A 15,571-nucleotide genomic window follows, 5' to 3' on the forward strand; every position below is an offset into this window, starting at 1 on the left:
CCCCCCCCCCCACCTCTGTTTTGCTGGAGGTATTTGACTAAGTCACTGGTCATTTGTGCGAAGTGTGAATCTGCTCCTGATTCTTTGGTGAAGGGTACGTCTGGGCCTGCTGTGATTTAAGATGCCTGCAGGGGCCATTTACTCCCCTCATTCGCGCTTGATCTTTCTCTCCCTCCTTCTAACCTCATCTTGAGTGCTGTCTCTTTCTTTCAAAGAATGAACGATTAGAGGGGTCTCGGGGTCTGTGAGCCAGGTCTTGAGTTTGACCTTAGGTATGCGGTGTCACTGTGTTACTTTCTCTGTGATCAGTCACCACTGCCTGCAACTTTTGAGATGTCCTGCCAAACCCGGGGTGTTTCACCATAGAGTCACGGAGAACTTGGGTGTAGAGTCAGAGCCTGAGTGTATGAGCTCAATGAATAAAACTTGGCCCTTTTTTTAATTGTAGTTTTACAGATTAGCCAGATTGCCAAAGCCACCTGAATGAGTAAACCATGTGCAATGAGTGTTAAATTGTTCACAAATGAGTTGTTCAAAAGAACAATTCCCATAAACTGAACTGAATCATATCCTGTAATGACTGACACAGTCAGGACTCGGCTACCAGCGGTGAGGGCGGTCAAAGAAAAGAAATACCACATCTTACTTTTCACTGTTATTGTTTCACCTAAATAGCATTATCTGTAACTCAGCAAACAACTGCAGTGTCGATAATCTGTTTTCAGTTGTGTTAGTGTGGATGGGTATTAGTACTAATTCGGAGTTAAAACACTGGGAGTCTAGGAAATAGTCCTTTATGTGCTACACATTATAACCATACCTTTATCCAACTAAGCTCACTGGTTTATTGTACTAGTTAGCATATTTCAGAACGGTGAGTGGAACTAGGCCGAACCTGTCGAGCACTGAACGATACGGTAAGCAAGTCCTGTTTCCATTGATTCAGTGCACTGAACAGCACAGATTATTTGTTGTAAACTATGATGAATGTTAATAACACACAGTTTGGATCACAACTTTACCGTTCATCTTTGTTTTCCTTACCAAATTAGTTTTGCTAACCCTAAATGTGTTTCTAATCGTTTAAAATTGGGACGATCTTTCCTGTTGTTTCAAGGAGAGGGTATTTCAGATGCTCCACAAACCTTCCAACAAGACACTTAATCTGAAGCATCTTGACACTTTAAAGCTGAAAATTTACCGCCAAAGAGCTGCGGCTGGTTTGGCCTCTCCTGACACGAAGAAGAGCACTTCTGAGGCCAAACCACAGCCTTCCTTGATTGCCTTGCCGTGGGAGATTTAGCCTGTTAAGGGTTTTTCTCCAGTGCACAGTGTACACAAAACAAGCGGCTGATCAAAAGGCTTGACTGTTATTGTCTACCTGTGTGGTGCTGGTGCTTTGTCAGTGCGCATTGTTGTTTCAACAACCAGGAGAGACAAGATACCTGAAACCACATGCTGTTTGTCTGCTACAATTTGGAAAATCTCCTATTGAGTATTCCTTGGGCATGCATGTTTGTCTGGGTTGGGACAAAGACATTGTTTGTTTCAATACAATCAAATGGCCATTTTGTGTTTGTGGGTGTGTGTGTCTGTGTGCATGCGTGTGTGTGTGTGTGCGTGCATGTGTGTGTGCGTGTGTGTGTGTGTGTGTGTTTGTGTGTGTCATTATCAGTGATCAATGACTGTCAATGACTGTGGCATTCCTCAGCAGCTCCACTGGATCGGATCAGTCTCACAATCATCAACAGTTTGTGTGTGAGGACGTACACTGGAAATCCCTCAGAGTCTAATCCATCTAACATAACAGTGAATTAAAGATGGAGAATAATCAAGACATAATCCATAGCAGGGAGGCTACCACTCCACCACTGAAGATGACTGGAAGCCCAATGGTGTCCGTTACACCACGGACACTTCCCCCTTTTAATATAAAAAAGAATCCAAGGACAAAAATGGCCACTGTGACGGCATGTTCCTGGCGCACACAGTTTTGAAGCTGCTGTGATTGTGAGAGCGTGTCCAGGAATTCCAGGAAAATAAAAAAAAAGTCTTCAGAGAGTCAAGAGTCATACAGAATTACCTGTGGATTTCATGTGGTTGCAAAAATTAGACTTCACATTTGTGATTCATGCAGCTGATTCTCACAGGACACACTATTCAGATCGAATTTATTCATGTAAGAGAAGTCTCAATGATTTTAAAATTGCATGTGCTGATTAGTGCTTTTGAAAACATCCGGAGAATGTGTAATTCACAGCAGGGATTGAACCACCGATTCTCTCTGGTTAGTGGACGACGCTCTCTACCTCCTGAAATGAATGAGATGCTGAGTCTCACATGTGTAATATTATAAGATGACCTCTACGTGTGCAAACAATGAAAGCAACCACATTATTACGTGTGTGTGTGTGTGTGCGTGTGTGTGTGTGTGTTTGTCTATGGAATACTAATGAGTACCTAAACACAGCACGATTCATGTTGCATTAGTTAGTTGGTACACTTAGCCCTGTAATGTGCTAATGCTGTCTCAAGTGCATTATCTTTGCACTCTAAGGTGGCTACTGTGCTAATGCTAGCAGACAGGCTTGAGGTTAAGTGTGGCCAGGGGCCCCTTAGAGAAGTGCCAAAAGAAAGCTGGTGGCCCCATAAGCCCTTGGATGAACAGAGCTCTCTTAGCCCCTTTGCGCAACACAGCTAGCCATTGTGCCGGGCTGAAAAAGCACATTAGCCGCTGAGAAAAGGGCTTTTCCTCTGAAGCCCCTTTGGACAACAGGCAAAGCTCTGCTTGATAATTCAATCACTCTCTGAGCTGTGCAGGGCAGAACTGCGCAACCTCTAAAATACTTTCCTCGGCTCTCTCCTTTCCTCCCTCCTTCATCTCCTTCCATTAGGTAACTGGCCTATATTTTACCGATGCTGTCATTCCTGCTGCTTATCAAAGGACAATAGAGGAATGATGCCTGTGAGAGAGCCATTGACATTTGAATGTATGCGGCAGTGTGAGTTATGGCTGTGCGCTACGGGTAATGCAAAAAGGGCATAAGAAGATAGATATATATGAATGTGTGTGTGTGTGTGTGTGCGTGTGTTTGGGGGGGAGGATAGTAGAGATAAAAGGAAGGAGAAGAGGGTCAGTGCGAGAGTGGGTTGAAGCAAAGGATAGGAAAGCCATAGAGAAAGAGTGAGGGGAAAAGGGGGGGGGTTCTTATCGTTTTACCCTTGTCTTGACTTCCTAGCGGGGACTTTGAAGAGAGCCGAAATAAAGATACGCTGGCACATCAGAGGGAGATTTAGATTATGCCAGTGTTTACCCAACTGAGTGCTGCATGGCTGCTGGCAACAGTCTGCTGGTTTTGAAGCTGTTATGGCCCAACTACAGCTTAAAGCGCTTGCTGCTCCAAACATAACACCCATGCGGCAGGGGAGGGTTTTCTCTGTGTGTGTGTGTGTGTGTGTATGTGTGTGTGTGTCTGCACGCATGTGTGCATGTATGTGCCAGTTGGTGTGAATGTTTATGCGAGATAGCGTGTGTCCTTTTATTCCAAATAGAGTGGTGCAATCTGCCTTTTTTCGTGTGTGTGTGTGTGTGTGTGTGAGTGTGTGTGTGTATGTGTAGCACTCTGAAAATGGAGCCATCCATCAGATTATGAGTAGACAGCTCTTTAAAAAAGGAGGGCCTGTATTTGCATAAGTAGTCATGGAAGGGAAAAACCTATAGGAAGAGAGAGCGAGAGGTAAAAGAAGGAGTGGGGGGGGTTGTAGTGGACCACACTTGCCAACCACTCAGCGATAAATCCTGTGGCTGGGATCTAGTATTCTAGGCAGGGATTTGGCCCTGGGTCTCCTCAAAGCAAATGGAAAATAACAGGCTACAAGTAAAAAGGTGACAGGGTAATGATAGCTCTGTCAAGACCTAAGGTGAAGAAAGGGAAGATAGGAAGAAAGGACGATAATAGTGAATGAGAGAGAGAGGGAGGTGGGGAGTAAGGCCTCAGTTACTGTATACTCCAGTGTAGACATGTGCATTGGCAGCTGCAGACATCACAGACACATGGTTGTTTGTATTTTACTGCACAGCGTTCCAAACATATCAATCAAATTCAAAATGGTCATCCATCCATTCTTGGCCAAAATCAGCCGAAACCCTTGTAGTGTAGTGGAGCTAATGCACTGTTGGTACCAGTGTCCGCACGGACCACAAATTGGTGGGTACACGGACAGCGGCAAGGAGTCTTGTGTACGTTCTCTGATTACGACATTTATGGTACAGGGAACTGAGAGGACACCCCAACCGTAACCAACGGATGTGAAAAGTGTAAAACTGGCTTAAGAAGTCTAAGGGCGGGTGGGCGGGGGTGGGGGGGTTACAGGTATGTATGAGTGTGGAAAAGAGATTGATGTGATGGGATAGGTGGAGGAGGCAAGATAGTATGATTAAAAATACCCAGAGAGACAAAGAGTAGTGATAGAGGGGGGGAAAGAAAGAGTGGATAATTACGGGGAGAGAACAAGAGATGTGCAGAAGCCAAAAGAGAAGGGGGAGAGGAGGGACAGATACAAGGGAAGACCAGAGGGCCGGGGGAAAGGGTGATTGGTTTTCTTGTGGGAGTCCCTTTTGGCTAAGCTTGCTGGTGTCTTGGCACATGATGCTGGCACAGGACTTGGTTGATGCCAAAGCTTGTGTGTGTGCGTGTGTGTGTGTGTGTGTGTGTGTGTGTGTGTGTGTGTGCGTGTATGTGTGTGTGCGTGTGTGTGCGCGTGCGTGCGTCCGGGGAGTGTGTTAGCCTGCCTCAGCTTTGTGTCCATGCATTTCCTACCTTCATATTAGAATGTAAATGCAGTAGCGTGGATGTAGCCTCAGACTGTTATGATGATCACAAAAGTTTGATGCAGCCATGAAGCCATGTGCGACAGAAAAAAAATAACTATACTACGGCCACTTGTCAGCGAATAAAGATAATGTAAATTATCCTAAATTCAAATAAAAGCAGAAGCTGCACTGATTAAGCAGTCCGTGAATACAAAATTTGAGTTACCACATCTGCAATAATTGTTGCCACAATAACAATATCTCTGATATGTACTTCTGTATAAATATCTCCAACTGAATTCCTCATCATGATTAACCATAGAGGTTTTAGATTAGAAAAAGCTCATGGCAAAAGGAAATAGTTTAATGTGCTGTAAGAGAAAGAGGAACACAATTACTTACGTGGTCAGTGGAGAAAGCTTTAGCCTATGTGTAGTTGCAGTTTGATTTGTTATAATTAAGACGCGCATAAAAGTTTTTGAAATTCACTTATTTGTTATCTGGTTCAGCACGAAGGATAACACTCTTCAACTTCTTGTGATGTGGTAATTATCTCAAAGTAGCAGAGACAATTACTTCTTTGAAAACTTAAGAATAGGACAGTCCTTGTGCTCATTTCTCATCCTCCCAGTGCTCTGCAGTTAATTAACCAGGTCATTAAGCTGGGGTGAACGAGCACTGCGCTGCATGCTGGATGTGTTTTACACACCATGTTTAATAAGCCGGCGTCCTCGCCATCAGAATATCGGCAACCCTCAAATGACTTTCCAATAATGACAAGCTGCTCCCTAGAGGTGCTGTTTCTGTGTGTGAGTGTGCTTGTCTGAAGTGGCTCAACGGCTGCTACCTGCTAGCCTGATAGAAAGAGTGCTCCAGTCGATAGGGTGGCATCCACGCGCACTCTGAATCGCTGCCAAACGGGCACGCATGGCAAGTGTTTCTCCTGTCATTATTCTTATCCCTACCACAGATGCCTTGTGTGCACATGTGTGTGTGTGTGTGTGTGTGTTTTCGCCACCCATGGAGTGCACTGACATGCTCCCTTGATTCCTGCAGACCACCAGGGCAGAGAGGAACCACCTGTCTGTCCAGAAACCAGCGCACACGTACTCACAAACACACACACTTTGCCCAACATTACCATAACCATATTTACTCATGGTCAGTGCATTCCACCACGGGCTGCTTAATGGGATATGGGATAGGTGTCACACACACACACACACACACACACACTTCATGAGGTCTGAAAATATCCTTTCATATTTCTCCTACTGGTCCAAAAGTACGTTCCTAAATGCCATTTTGCCTCCTAATAAGTCAAAGGAGATGTTGCTTGTGCGTGTTTGCCACACCAGCAAACGCTCCTCTACCAAGCAATTACTGAGGCTGCCGAAACAAGAGAGCTCTGTGGGGAAAAGCCAATTAGTCCAATGTGGCAGCAGGTAGCAAGCTGGCTCCTTTCATTACATCCCTCATAACACCATGCTAATGTAATAGCACAGTATCAGAGCTGGGGACAGACAGCAGAGGGCATTGATGACAATAACAGGAACAATAGTTGGGGTGTTACGGCCAGATAGTTTTGTATTCATACAGGCATGTGGCGTCAAGAATTTAATCAGAAACACTAATGAAATCTGTGCACATCTATGTGTTAGTGTGTCTGTAATGAGCACATGTTGTTGGAAGTGGGTGTGCGTTCAGTGCAGCAGCGTAGACGTTTGTGGATGTGAGTGAGTGTGCGCTCACTCCATGGTGATAATATTCAGTTTAACTAATAAAAGCTTCAGGGAATAGATGTAATATCGATATCTGAAAGTGATCTGCTCTGGTGCGTAACCAAGGTTGATGATTTTCAGATAATGCGATGTGAAGACGTGACCCCCGGAGAGACGCAGTGAGAGAGAGAAAAGTGTGTCGTAGGCCCGAGCTTTAAACCTGCCGCCCTGCGTGGTCCACATCTTTGGTCTAATGGGGTTTGCTGAAGGAAGCCGAGGTAGAGGAGCTGGACGACTCCGAGAACCGGGTGAAGAAAGAAGAGTGTGAACGAAGCAAAAAAAGGCCAAAAAAGAAAGGAAGAAAACAGAACTACAAGACTGTTTACATCATCCACTTCAGGAACTTTTGCATATGCCCTTTATACTTGCATCATATATGGTAAGACTGCACTCAAACACAGGTCCTCATATACCATAGACACATTGAGGATTTGATCAGGGTGTTCATGCAACACAATTACGAATGTTAACATCTAATGTTTAAAGTGTTTTTTTCATAAAAACACGTAAGGATTTATAATGAAAGTCCCAGATATGATTGTAATGAAAATCTGAATCATAACTGCACGGTACAACATGACTATAACCGGTCATAATAGTGTCAAAAAAACTATTATTCTGGACAATCGCAGGAAAAAAACAACCAAACAATCGTAAGGCCGAGCTCCATTATTCACTCAGCGCAAACACATATTCCACACTGGAAACTCTGCCACTTTGAAATCCATCAAGACAAATGGTTGACTTTTCATTCTGTAACCTCCAAACAAACCGACTCTCACCGCCCACTCCCTCCCTCCCTCCCTCAGCACTTGCTCTCCGGCTTTCTCTCTTTAGTCACTGCGCAGCATTGAATGGGGCTGATAATGGCTTGGCTTCGAGTGTGAGTGTGTGAAAATGTGAGCGAAAAGGGAAAAAAAAGAGGAGGTGTCTGAGCAAGAGGGAGGGAGAGAGAAATGATCTGCAACAGAAGTGGTTAGGAGGAAGAAGAGAAAGTGGTGAAGGTAGTGTGTCTGTGTGACAGTGTGTGTAAGTGACGGGAGGGGAGACACATGTGGTTCTGTTGCTCTGTGTGTGTGGTGTGTGAGAGAGAGTGTGTGTGTGTGTGTGTGTGTGTGTGTGTGTGTGTGTGTGTGTGTGTGTGTATGTGTGTATGCTTACAGTTATCTGGAAGCGAGGAGGAGCAGGAGAGAGAGAAAGTGAGCCAGCAAAAGTGTGAGTGTGTGCACTTGTGTATCATGAGTATGTACTCGCGCTCCTCAGGAAGCCGAAGCTGTGGTGTCCCTGGCTCTCCAATGTTTACAGACAGGAAATGTTTGTCCAGGCAAAAGGGAAGGAACCTTGCCGCCCTGCATGGCAAACACTGGGAGAGTGGACGCGCGCAAACACATTCTCACACACACATACTCTCACATACACAGACACAGAGATATACAGAAGCACACGCGCACACACGCACACACACACACACACACACACACACACACACACACACACACACACACACACACACACACACACACACACACACACACACACACACACACACACACACACACACACACACACACACACACACACACACACACACACACACACACACACACACATGTTTGCAGCAGTGTAAAAAGAGGAACCTGATGGGAATTCCAGTCTTTGTGAGTGAGGCGGGGTGTGTGGTTATGGGGAAGTGGGAGTGACTGGGCTGGGCACTAACTGTTCTTCACTTCCCTCCATGTTGGCTGCCAACACAAACTCCAGCAGATAGAAAGTCAATACGCTGACCCCCTCTGAACCTGTGAGAGCGAGGCAGCGGCCTGCCAGGCCCGTCCACACCAATACACACACGCCGATAGTACATCCGCACCGCCAACTGCATTCTTCCAGTTCATATTTCTGCTGCTGCCACTGCAGTTTAATTGATTATCTGTCCGTTTGCCGGTGTTACTCAGCGCGCAACGAGATGCAGGGTGAGAATACCAAGGGGCTTCTGATTTGTAGTCAGTGGTGGTGGTACTACATTAACATATAACAATGTATTCATTCATGTTTCCACCCCACAACATTTTAAATTGCAATATTTTAATGAGTACTCCACTACATATATCGTCTATCATTAAAAGTTTTATTTTCTGCAGAAAAGTCTGGCAGAACATGTTAGATCATTTTCAATATAAATGATAATGTTTCAAGAATTCAAATTCAGAGTGTTACAAAATGATGCGGCGCGATGTGGTTTGATGTGGGGAAAGCTGTCAGTATCAGTATAATTTGCGTCTGTCTGTCTTTCACCAAACAGAAATGAATCTCCAAAAATTCATGAAACTAGAAACTAGAAGAAGCCCTGGATGACCAAATAATTATTCAATAATTTTCTCACAGTGCAAAACAAACTACCAAACATGATGCACCATTTTAGGCTACATCCACACTTCTACACTTTCACAACTAATTAACTTGTATGTAAATAAAAAAACAGCTTCTCTTCTCCTTATGAAAAACACCCAAAACACTATTCTCGCAGTTTGACTCAAATAAGCAACTTTGCAAGTGAGATTTGGAGCTTTTGATTGACTGATTGTGTGAAGGAGTTGTACCGTGAAGGTTGCCTGCAAAGATAGAATTTGTTAGATGTATTTTTGGCAACACTTGCCAAATGTGTGTTCCCCAAATAAACAGTGCTCCTTTCTGGCTGTCCTGCCTCATTTGCGTGTGCTGTGTCCATGTGTATGTGTATGTTGATTTGTATGGGCGTGCAAATTAAGGACAGCGCTGGAGGCAGTGTGTGTGTGTGTGTATGTGTGTGCGTGTGTGTGTGCGTGTGTGTGTGTGTGTGTGTGTGTCACATGTTTAAATTAGGAATGGTCTAAACAGGATGAGATGAAAGTATCCTTTTACAAGCAGACCCACACACACTGTCAGGACAGTCACAAGGGAAATTAAATCTTCTACCCACCACCTTTCACTCAAAATCCAACGTACACAATAACGGCAGCATGGCACCGATACAGACCACTTGCATGAACGTGAACCAGCGATAAAAGGGTAAAGACAGAGTTGACTTACTGGCTGGTGAAGGGGTGCTGTACCCACTGAGGGGCAGTCCTGGCAGGGCTGGAGGCGACAGGCTCCCCAACATGTGGGGGAAGAAGTAGGAATAGGTGGGCATCGGGAAGCCGTTGAGGTGGGGCCCCTGCATCGGGTTGCCCTTCCCAGCCATGATGGCTCAGTCCACCCTCCAGACACAGACAGACCTCACTGAAAAACCACCTCAACTAGATCAAACAGCACCAAATGGGAGTCAGTGTGGAATCCGGCATTGATTTAATCCCCCCATAAATACATGGGATGAGTGGATATTCCAGGTCAGGTGGCGTTTGTAAAAATCCCTTTATGGTTCGGAAACCACTCCTTAAAATGGCTGTAGTTGTCAAAAATCCTGCCCTCTTATTAATGTGTGTATTGTGGCTTGTGTTACTAAGGGCACAAAGATAAAAAGAGACAGGGTAAAAGTATAAAAGGGGATTGTGGAGTGTTTTTGCCTTCCTTTCTCTGGTATTGTGAAAGGCCTTATTTGCGAGAGGCGTTGGGGAGGCTGGAGAGTAGCAGGGCCATTCCTTATCTTGAAGATGAATGGGCAGAAAGAGACAGAAGGCAAGTCGAGTCAAGAACAGGTGACTTTGATGACTGCAGTCAGGAGGGGTGATAGTGGTGATAGGGGTGCTAGTGGTTGCGATGCTTCCAGGGGAGCGTAGATTTACTCTTCCACTGCAGAGTGCTCCTGGGGAATGCACAGATCACATGATGCCAAAACAAAGCTCTTCTCTTTGGACGGGCCTCCTCTTCAGAGTCACACAGCCTCTGCCTGTGGAAAGAACAGAGAGAAAGAGAAAGAGAGTAAGAGGAAGAGAGAGACCACTTGGCACTGCAGTGACAAGGTAAAGAGATCATTTCCCTTTGTACTTAAGTGCATGAGCAAAACATTTCTATTCTTCTGATGCTAATTAATGGTAATGCCTCATCTGAAATGTTACAAAAACACCCCATCCGCCTTAATTAGCTAATGGAGTGTTAAAACTGTGAAGAGAGCAGCAGGCGTGTGATGTCTCCTCGCCGCTTTGTGTGCTCATACGTGCACTCATTAACAGTAACTGACTACAAATACAGGGGTAGACGAGCCAAAACATAAATGAAGAGACCAACGCAAAAGAAAACTTTGCTAATTGCACCAGTTGCAAGAGCCAGAGGTGAGACCCAAAGCGCCAGTCTGGGACCACTAGAGATTTCCGCTGCAGAGTTTACTTCCAAATTAAGACCAAGACGTGTACAAAAAGACCTGTAATCATCACAGAAAAGCGTGAGCTCACATGAGGGCACTGACAACTATACACCCTGAGAGCACAATTATCACAAAGGGCTACACTGGCACCGCAAGAGAGAAGTTATATCTTCAAAACAGCTTGTCATAACACGCGCTTAACTTATATTTTACTGTAATGACCCTTTTATGAGTCAGTGGATGCAACGAACAGCAGTGAACGTAAGACGCATTGCAACAAACACACGCGCACACACACACACACACACACACACACACACACAACTCTCTGAATAAGCAGGAGGAATGTGTCTTTGCATGAGCAGTATTGCTGCACAGGAATGTGGTACTCTTACATGATTCACACAGGACATCATGGATGAACTGCTGCAAAGAGCCAGGGGTCAAGTCAGATATGTTTGTGCCCGTTCCCGCTCGTACGACGCACATAAAGCATCGGGGTGTGACAGGTGAGCGAGGCGTGCTGGTGGCAGCGTTGTACAGATGGGTGAGAAATTACAGGAAAAACCAGCGTTGTCTCCACAAAGAGTTTTGCCATGGCAAGCAGGCAAATGAGCTTCATTAATCTCTGGCAAAGAGTCTCTGGAACTCTACCAGAGAGACGAACAGCATTCTTAAAAAACATATTGCCTCATTTGGTATTAGGCGCCTTATTTTTATTGATCGTTGCTCACCCTGTCACAGTGAGTTGGTGTGTGTGTTGTGTGGTGGGCAGGACTGAGGGCTGCAGGATGCGTTTGTATTAGTCCAAAAGCTTTACTAGCACTTTTAAAAGCCCATGGGAGTTGGATATAGGTTTTATTTGCTTTTAAAGCCTCCCCTTCCCTCTCGCTCTCCCGAATAACGCCCCCCCCATTAATTCAAAAGAGAGTTAAGAGTTAAAGACTCTACATAACAATATTATTTCTGGTTCTATAATAGTAGAGTAATACACAACCATTACTATTATGAACTAAGGCTCCATATTGTACGTCGTTGTGATCATTTAAATTGCCTTAGCACTGTCAAAAGTAAAAACTAAAGTGATGTAAAACCATATATACTGTAGTTTAATGCACCGCCCAGAGGTTTTTTTTCAAAGAGGAACTACCACTCACTGGAACGCTGGGACAACCGACCGGCTGGAAATGGGCCACTTCCTTCACAATTATCATTACAGCATCGAGTGTGGGCACCGTGAAAGGCTATTCGGAAATGATTCAGCTCCACACTTTGCAACGCACTTACACGAGCAGCCAACTTTGTTGCAGTGCATCCACATCTAATTCTTTTTGACTAATGTCAGAGTAGATAGAGAAGGATATTGTTGCTGCAGCACAGACTATAGTCGGGCTTTAAAGTCTCCTCTCACATTTTGATTTAAATTTAGAAACGGAAATACACCTATCAACTTGAGGTCCGGATATCAAAGTAATGTCTGTACTGGAGAGCCTCCAGCTGGTGTGATTAAATTAATCACGGACAATATCTAACTTTGCCCTCCTTCAATGCTAGAGTAGAGATTCAGTTGCAGGATGTTGTATTTATCTTAACATTAATTCTGTTTCATTATTAATCTAATCTGTGGTCCCATTTTTTTTTGCCTGGTACCATGAAAAGATGAACAGTTCATGATGCCTGATGCAAACAATGTCACACCATCCACACACACACGCCCACTCACACATGCACACATGCACACATGCACACACACACCACAACAGAGGCTGGACAGGGGCAAAATGTAACTGAGCATCTGTATAATCCCTTTACCAACAGTGAGGACTATGATGCCTGATGCAAACAATGTCACACCATCCGCACGCATGCACGCACGCGCACACACACACACACACACACACACACACACACACACACACACACACACACACACACACACACACACACACACACACACACACACACACACACACACACACACACTACTATACGATGAATCAAGGCACAACTGGGGGGGTCAGTATAATCTGCTGTGAAATCCTCACACGCGACACCAAAGCTGGGTAAAACTGCTGACATGCACTTCACATCCTCCTTCCCGTCGATGTACACAAACTAATCACAGCTCTCACAAACAGCTGTGTGTTCTGATCCCACCTCGGAGAGGGTAGGCGGGAATCCTCGCACACGACTGTAAACATGCAACGTGTCATATTACAGACACACACACACATACAGTTTGTACATAGACATAAAAAATGTATATAATAAACAGCATATGCTTTTACAAAGGCAAGAACAGACATCTCTAATTTTCTCTAAATATCTCCTCATGCACACATCTCTTTTTTTCTGTTGTCCTTCTCTCACACACACACAGACACACACTATGGTTATTGTTGCTATGGAAAAGAAGATACGGGAGCCGTTGTGTGTATAATGCTGTTGTGCAGTTGCTGCTCTTCCATGTATAGTATAGATGTTCCCAAGTACTGTCAAGGCAGACACGTGAACATGCATAAGCTCAAAAACCTGAAGACGATAAGACGTGAAGGGACAACAATGTAACAAACCAGAATGTGAACTTTCTGTACACTTGTTTTACGTGTACACCTAAAACATTTACTCACTCACTTGCTAAATGCACATACAGCTATATACTGAGGCTGCAACATGAACTATTGCAGACTAAAAGCTGACATGGATGGAGTACAGAAGTCTGACATGAGGAGGTGATGCTATAGTGGAGCCTATAGAAGAGAACAGGGACCCTGGGGCCTGGAATTGAGCCATTAATGTATATCGTTTCAAAGAGTTTCGAACAATTCCTCTGCAGCCTTTACTTTGATAGCTTTTTTGTCCCCTTTACCATTATACACCGAGCCCATACCTAAAAAATTCCACATACTCAAGAGCAAAGTGCTGTATAGATATTAGATCCTGAGGGAATGTGTGATCACTTACAGTCAGAGGAAAGATAAACAAACAATCTGGGTCACTTGGTCTTAACTCTGTGTTTGGCATGTAACAGGCAGAGAAAAGGAAGAGTCAGAGGTCATGGGGCACGAGAGACTGTAATTGATTGTGACAGCGAACGCTGAATTAATAATCGGTGGAAAGGAGCAAAAGGCAGCCACGGGGGAGGGCAAACGCAAAACAGGGCATACACAGACACTCTGGTGTGCACACATAAATGGAAAAGCGTGCATGTTTGAATGTGCACACAGTTGAACACACACCCACAGGTACACACACGTCCACACGTGACTGCACATGCTGTACAAGGTTCAAAGAGGTCAGTGACAGAAAGTTAAACAGGCAACAGTTGTTCTCAATAGTTTGAAGAAAAAAAACACAGTGACATGCTTCACATGAAAATATGAGCAATACACACACACACACTATGAAAAAATGCACACACCAATATCTATAATGTATATCTCTCATGATCACAGAGTCCGTTAGTTGCCAATAAGAATAGCTTCAATTCTCAAACAACACAGTCAGTGTTTGTTTTCAGGAAATGTTATTGCAATGTAACTGTGCTATACAATGTTAAGTGTAAACCCCTGCAGTACAGTGAAACAACTCTCTGTCCTCTATAGTCCAGCTTCTCTATAGTCCAGCTTCTAACAGCCCGAGGTGGCAAATATCAAAAAACAATAAACACAGTATCATATCAATTGCAAACATATTGTTATATGATATCTGCAACCATATGAATGTTGTTGCTCTCCTGAACATGTGATTTGAAGTGTAGTTTCAAATGACAGACAGTGTTTCAAAATCTCAGATGACTTGGGCTACATCCATACTACTACGTTTTTCATTTTGAAATGGCGTTTTGAAATAAAAAACATCTCCCTCTTTATCACTATTAATCTCCGTCCATATTGACACACCTGAAAACGCATATCACCTGACCATTCATGTGCACTGGGAATGAGCATACCAGTCCAAACAGGAAGCAGGTTGTCTACACTTCAGTCGGTTGCTTAGTGACAGAAAATACTATGAAGAAGAAACAACATCAATGAAAAGTAGGACAAGGGGTTTCTTTTCTTGGACCAACAGCGAGAAAAAACTGTTACGATGTTTTGCCTTTGCTGCTGGTAGTTGAGTCGTGACTGATAAGAACCAATCAGAAAGCGAATGTGGGCAACTGCGTCTTTGTTTCCAAACATCTCCATTTTTTCCCATCCATACTGCAATGCAGCTCTGGAGTTTCCAAACGAAAACGGGGGAGCAGCGTTTCCAAACCTCTCGGTTTAAAAAAGTCCGGACTGGTGTGGACGGCAGGCGTTAACGTAGCAGTGGTGATGCATTTTAGGACAAAAACATGTAGCCTCAGACTTTCACTGTAATGGCCTAAACAGAAAACCCAAATGGATTGGTGCAAAGACCTCTCCACAGGTAAGACCACAGGTTGCTTGCCCAGAGTGAATTGTCAGTCTTTAACAGCACTGAGTGAGGTCTGGCTCTGGCTCTGGCCAGATTTGCAGTGGTACACGTAATGGAAGTCGTTGAAGCACGATGCACTAAATTTTTTATGAGGGAAGCAGCATGGGTGGACATATACTGTACCTCAGAATTGTGACACGACATCGCAGGACTGACTGAGCATATGTGCACGCATGAGTGTGCATATACTGCACACTTGAGTGCAAGTGTGTATTTCTGTGAGTGTGTGTGTAGTTT

At 44.4% G+C, this 15,571-nt stretch overlaps 1 protein-coding gene across 3 annotated transcripts in view; it reads right to left on the minus strand.

The window, feature by feature from the left end:
• raraa (retinoic acid receptor, alpha a) overlaps window positions 1–15,571 on the minus strand; it is a 132,894-nt gene that overhangs the window by 63,055 nt on the left and 54,268 nt on the right. For all 3 annotated transcript variants that reach the window (XM_035612252.2, XM_035612251.2, XM_035612250.2), the window contains one exon: window positions 9,661–10,459. In XM_035612252.2, coding sequence (XP_035468145.1) covers window positions 9,661–9,814 — 154 coding nt within the window. In that variant the 5' untranslated portion in view covers window positions 9,815–10,459. The remainder of the gene's footprint in view (window positions 1–9,660; window positions 10,460–15,571) is intronic.

The sequence above is a fragment of the Scophthalmus maximus genome, chromosome 16 (assembly GCF_022379125.1).
Source record: "Scophthalmus maximus strain ysfricsl-2021 chromosome 16, ASM2237912v1, whole genome shotgun sequence".
Taxonomy (NCBI): Eukaryota; Metazoa; Chordata; class Actinopteri; order Pleuronectiformes; family Scophthalmidae; genus Scophthalmus; species Scophthalmus maximus.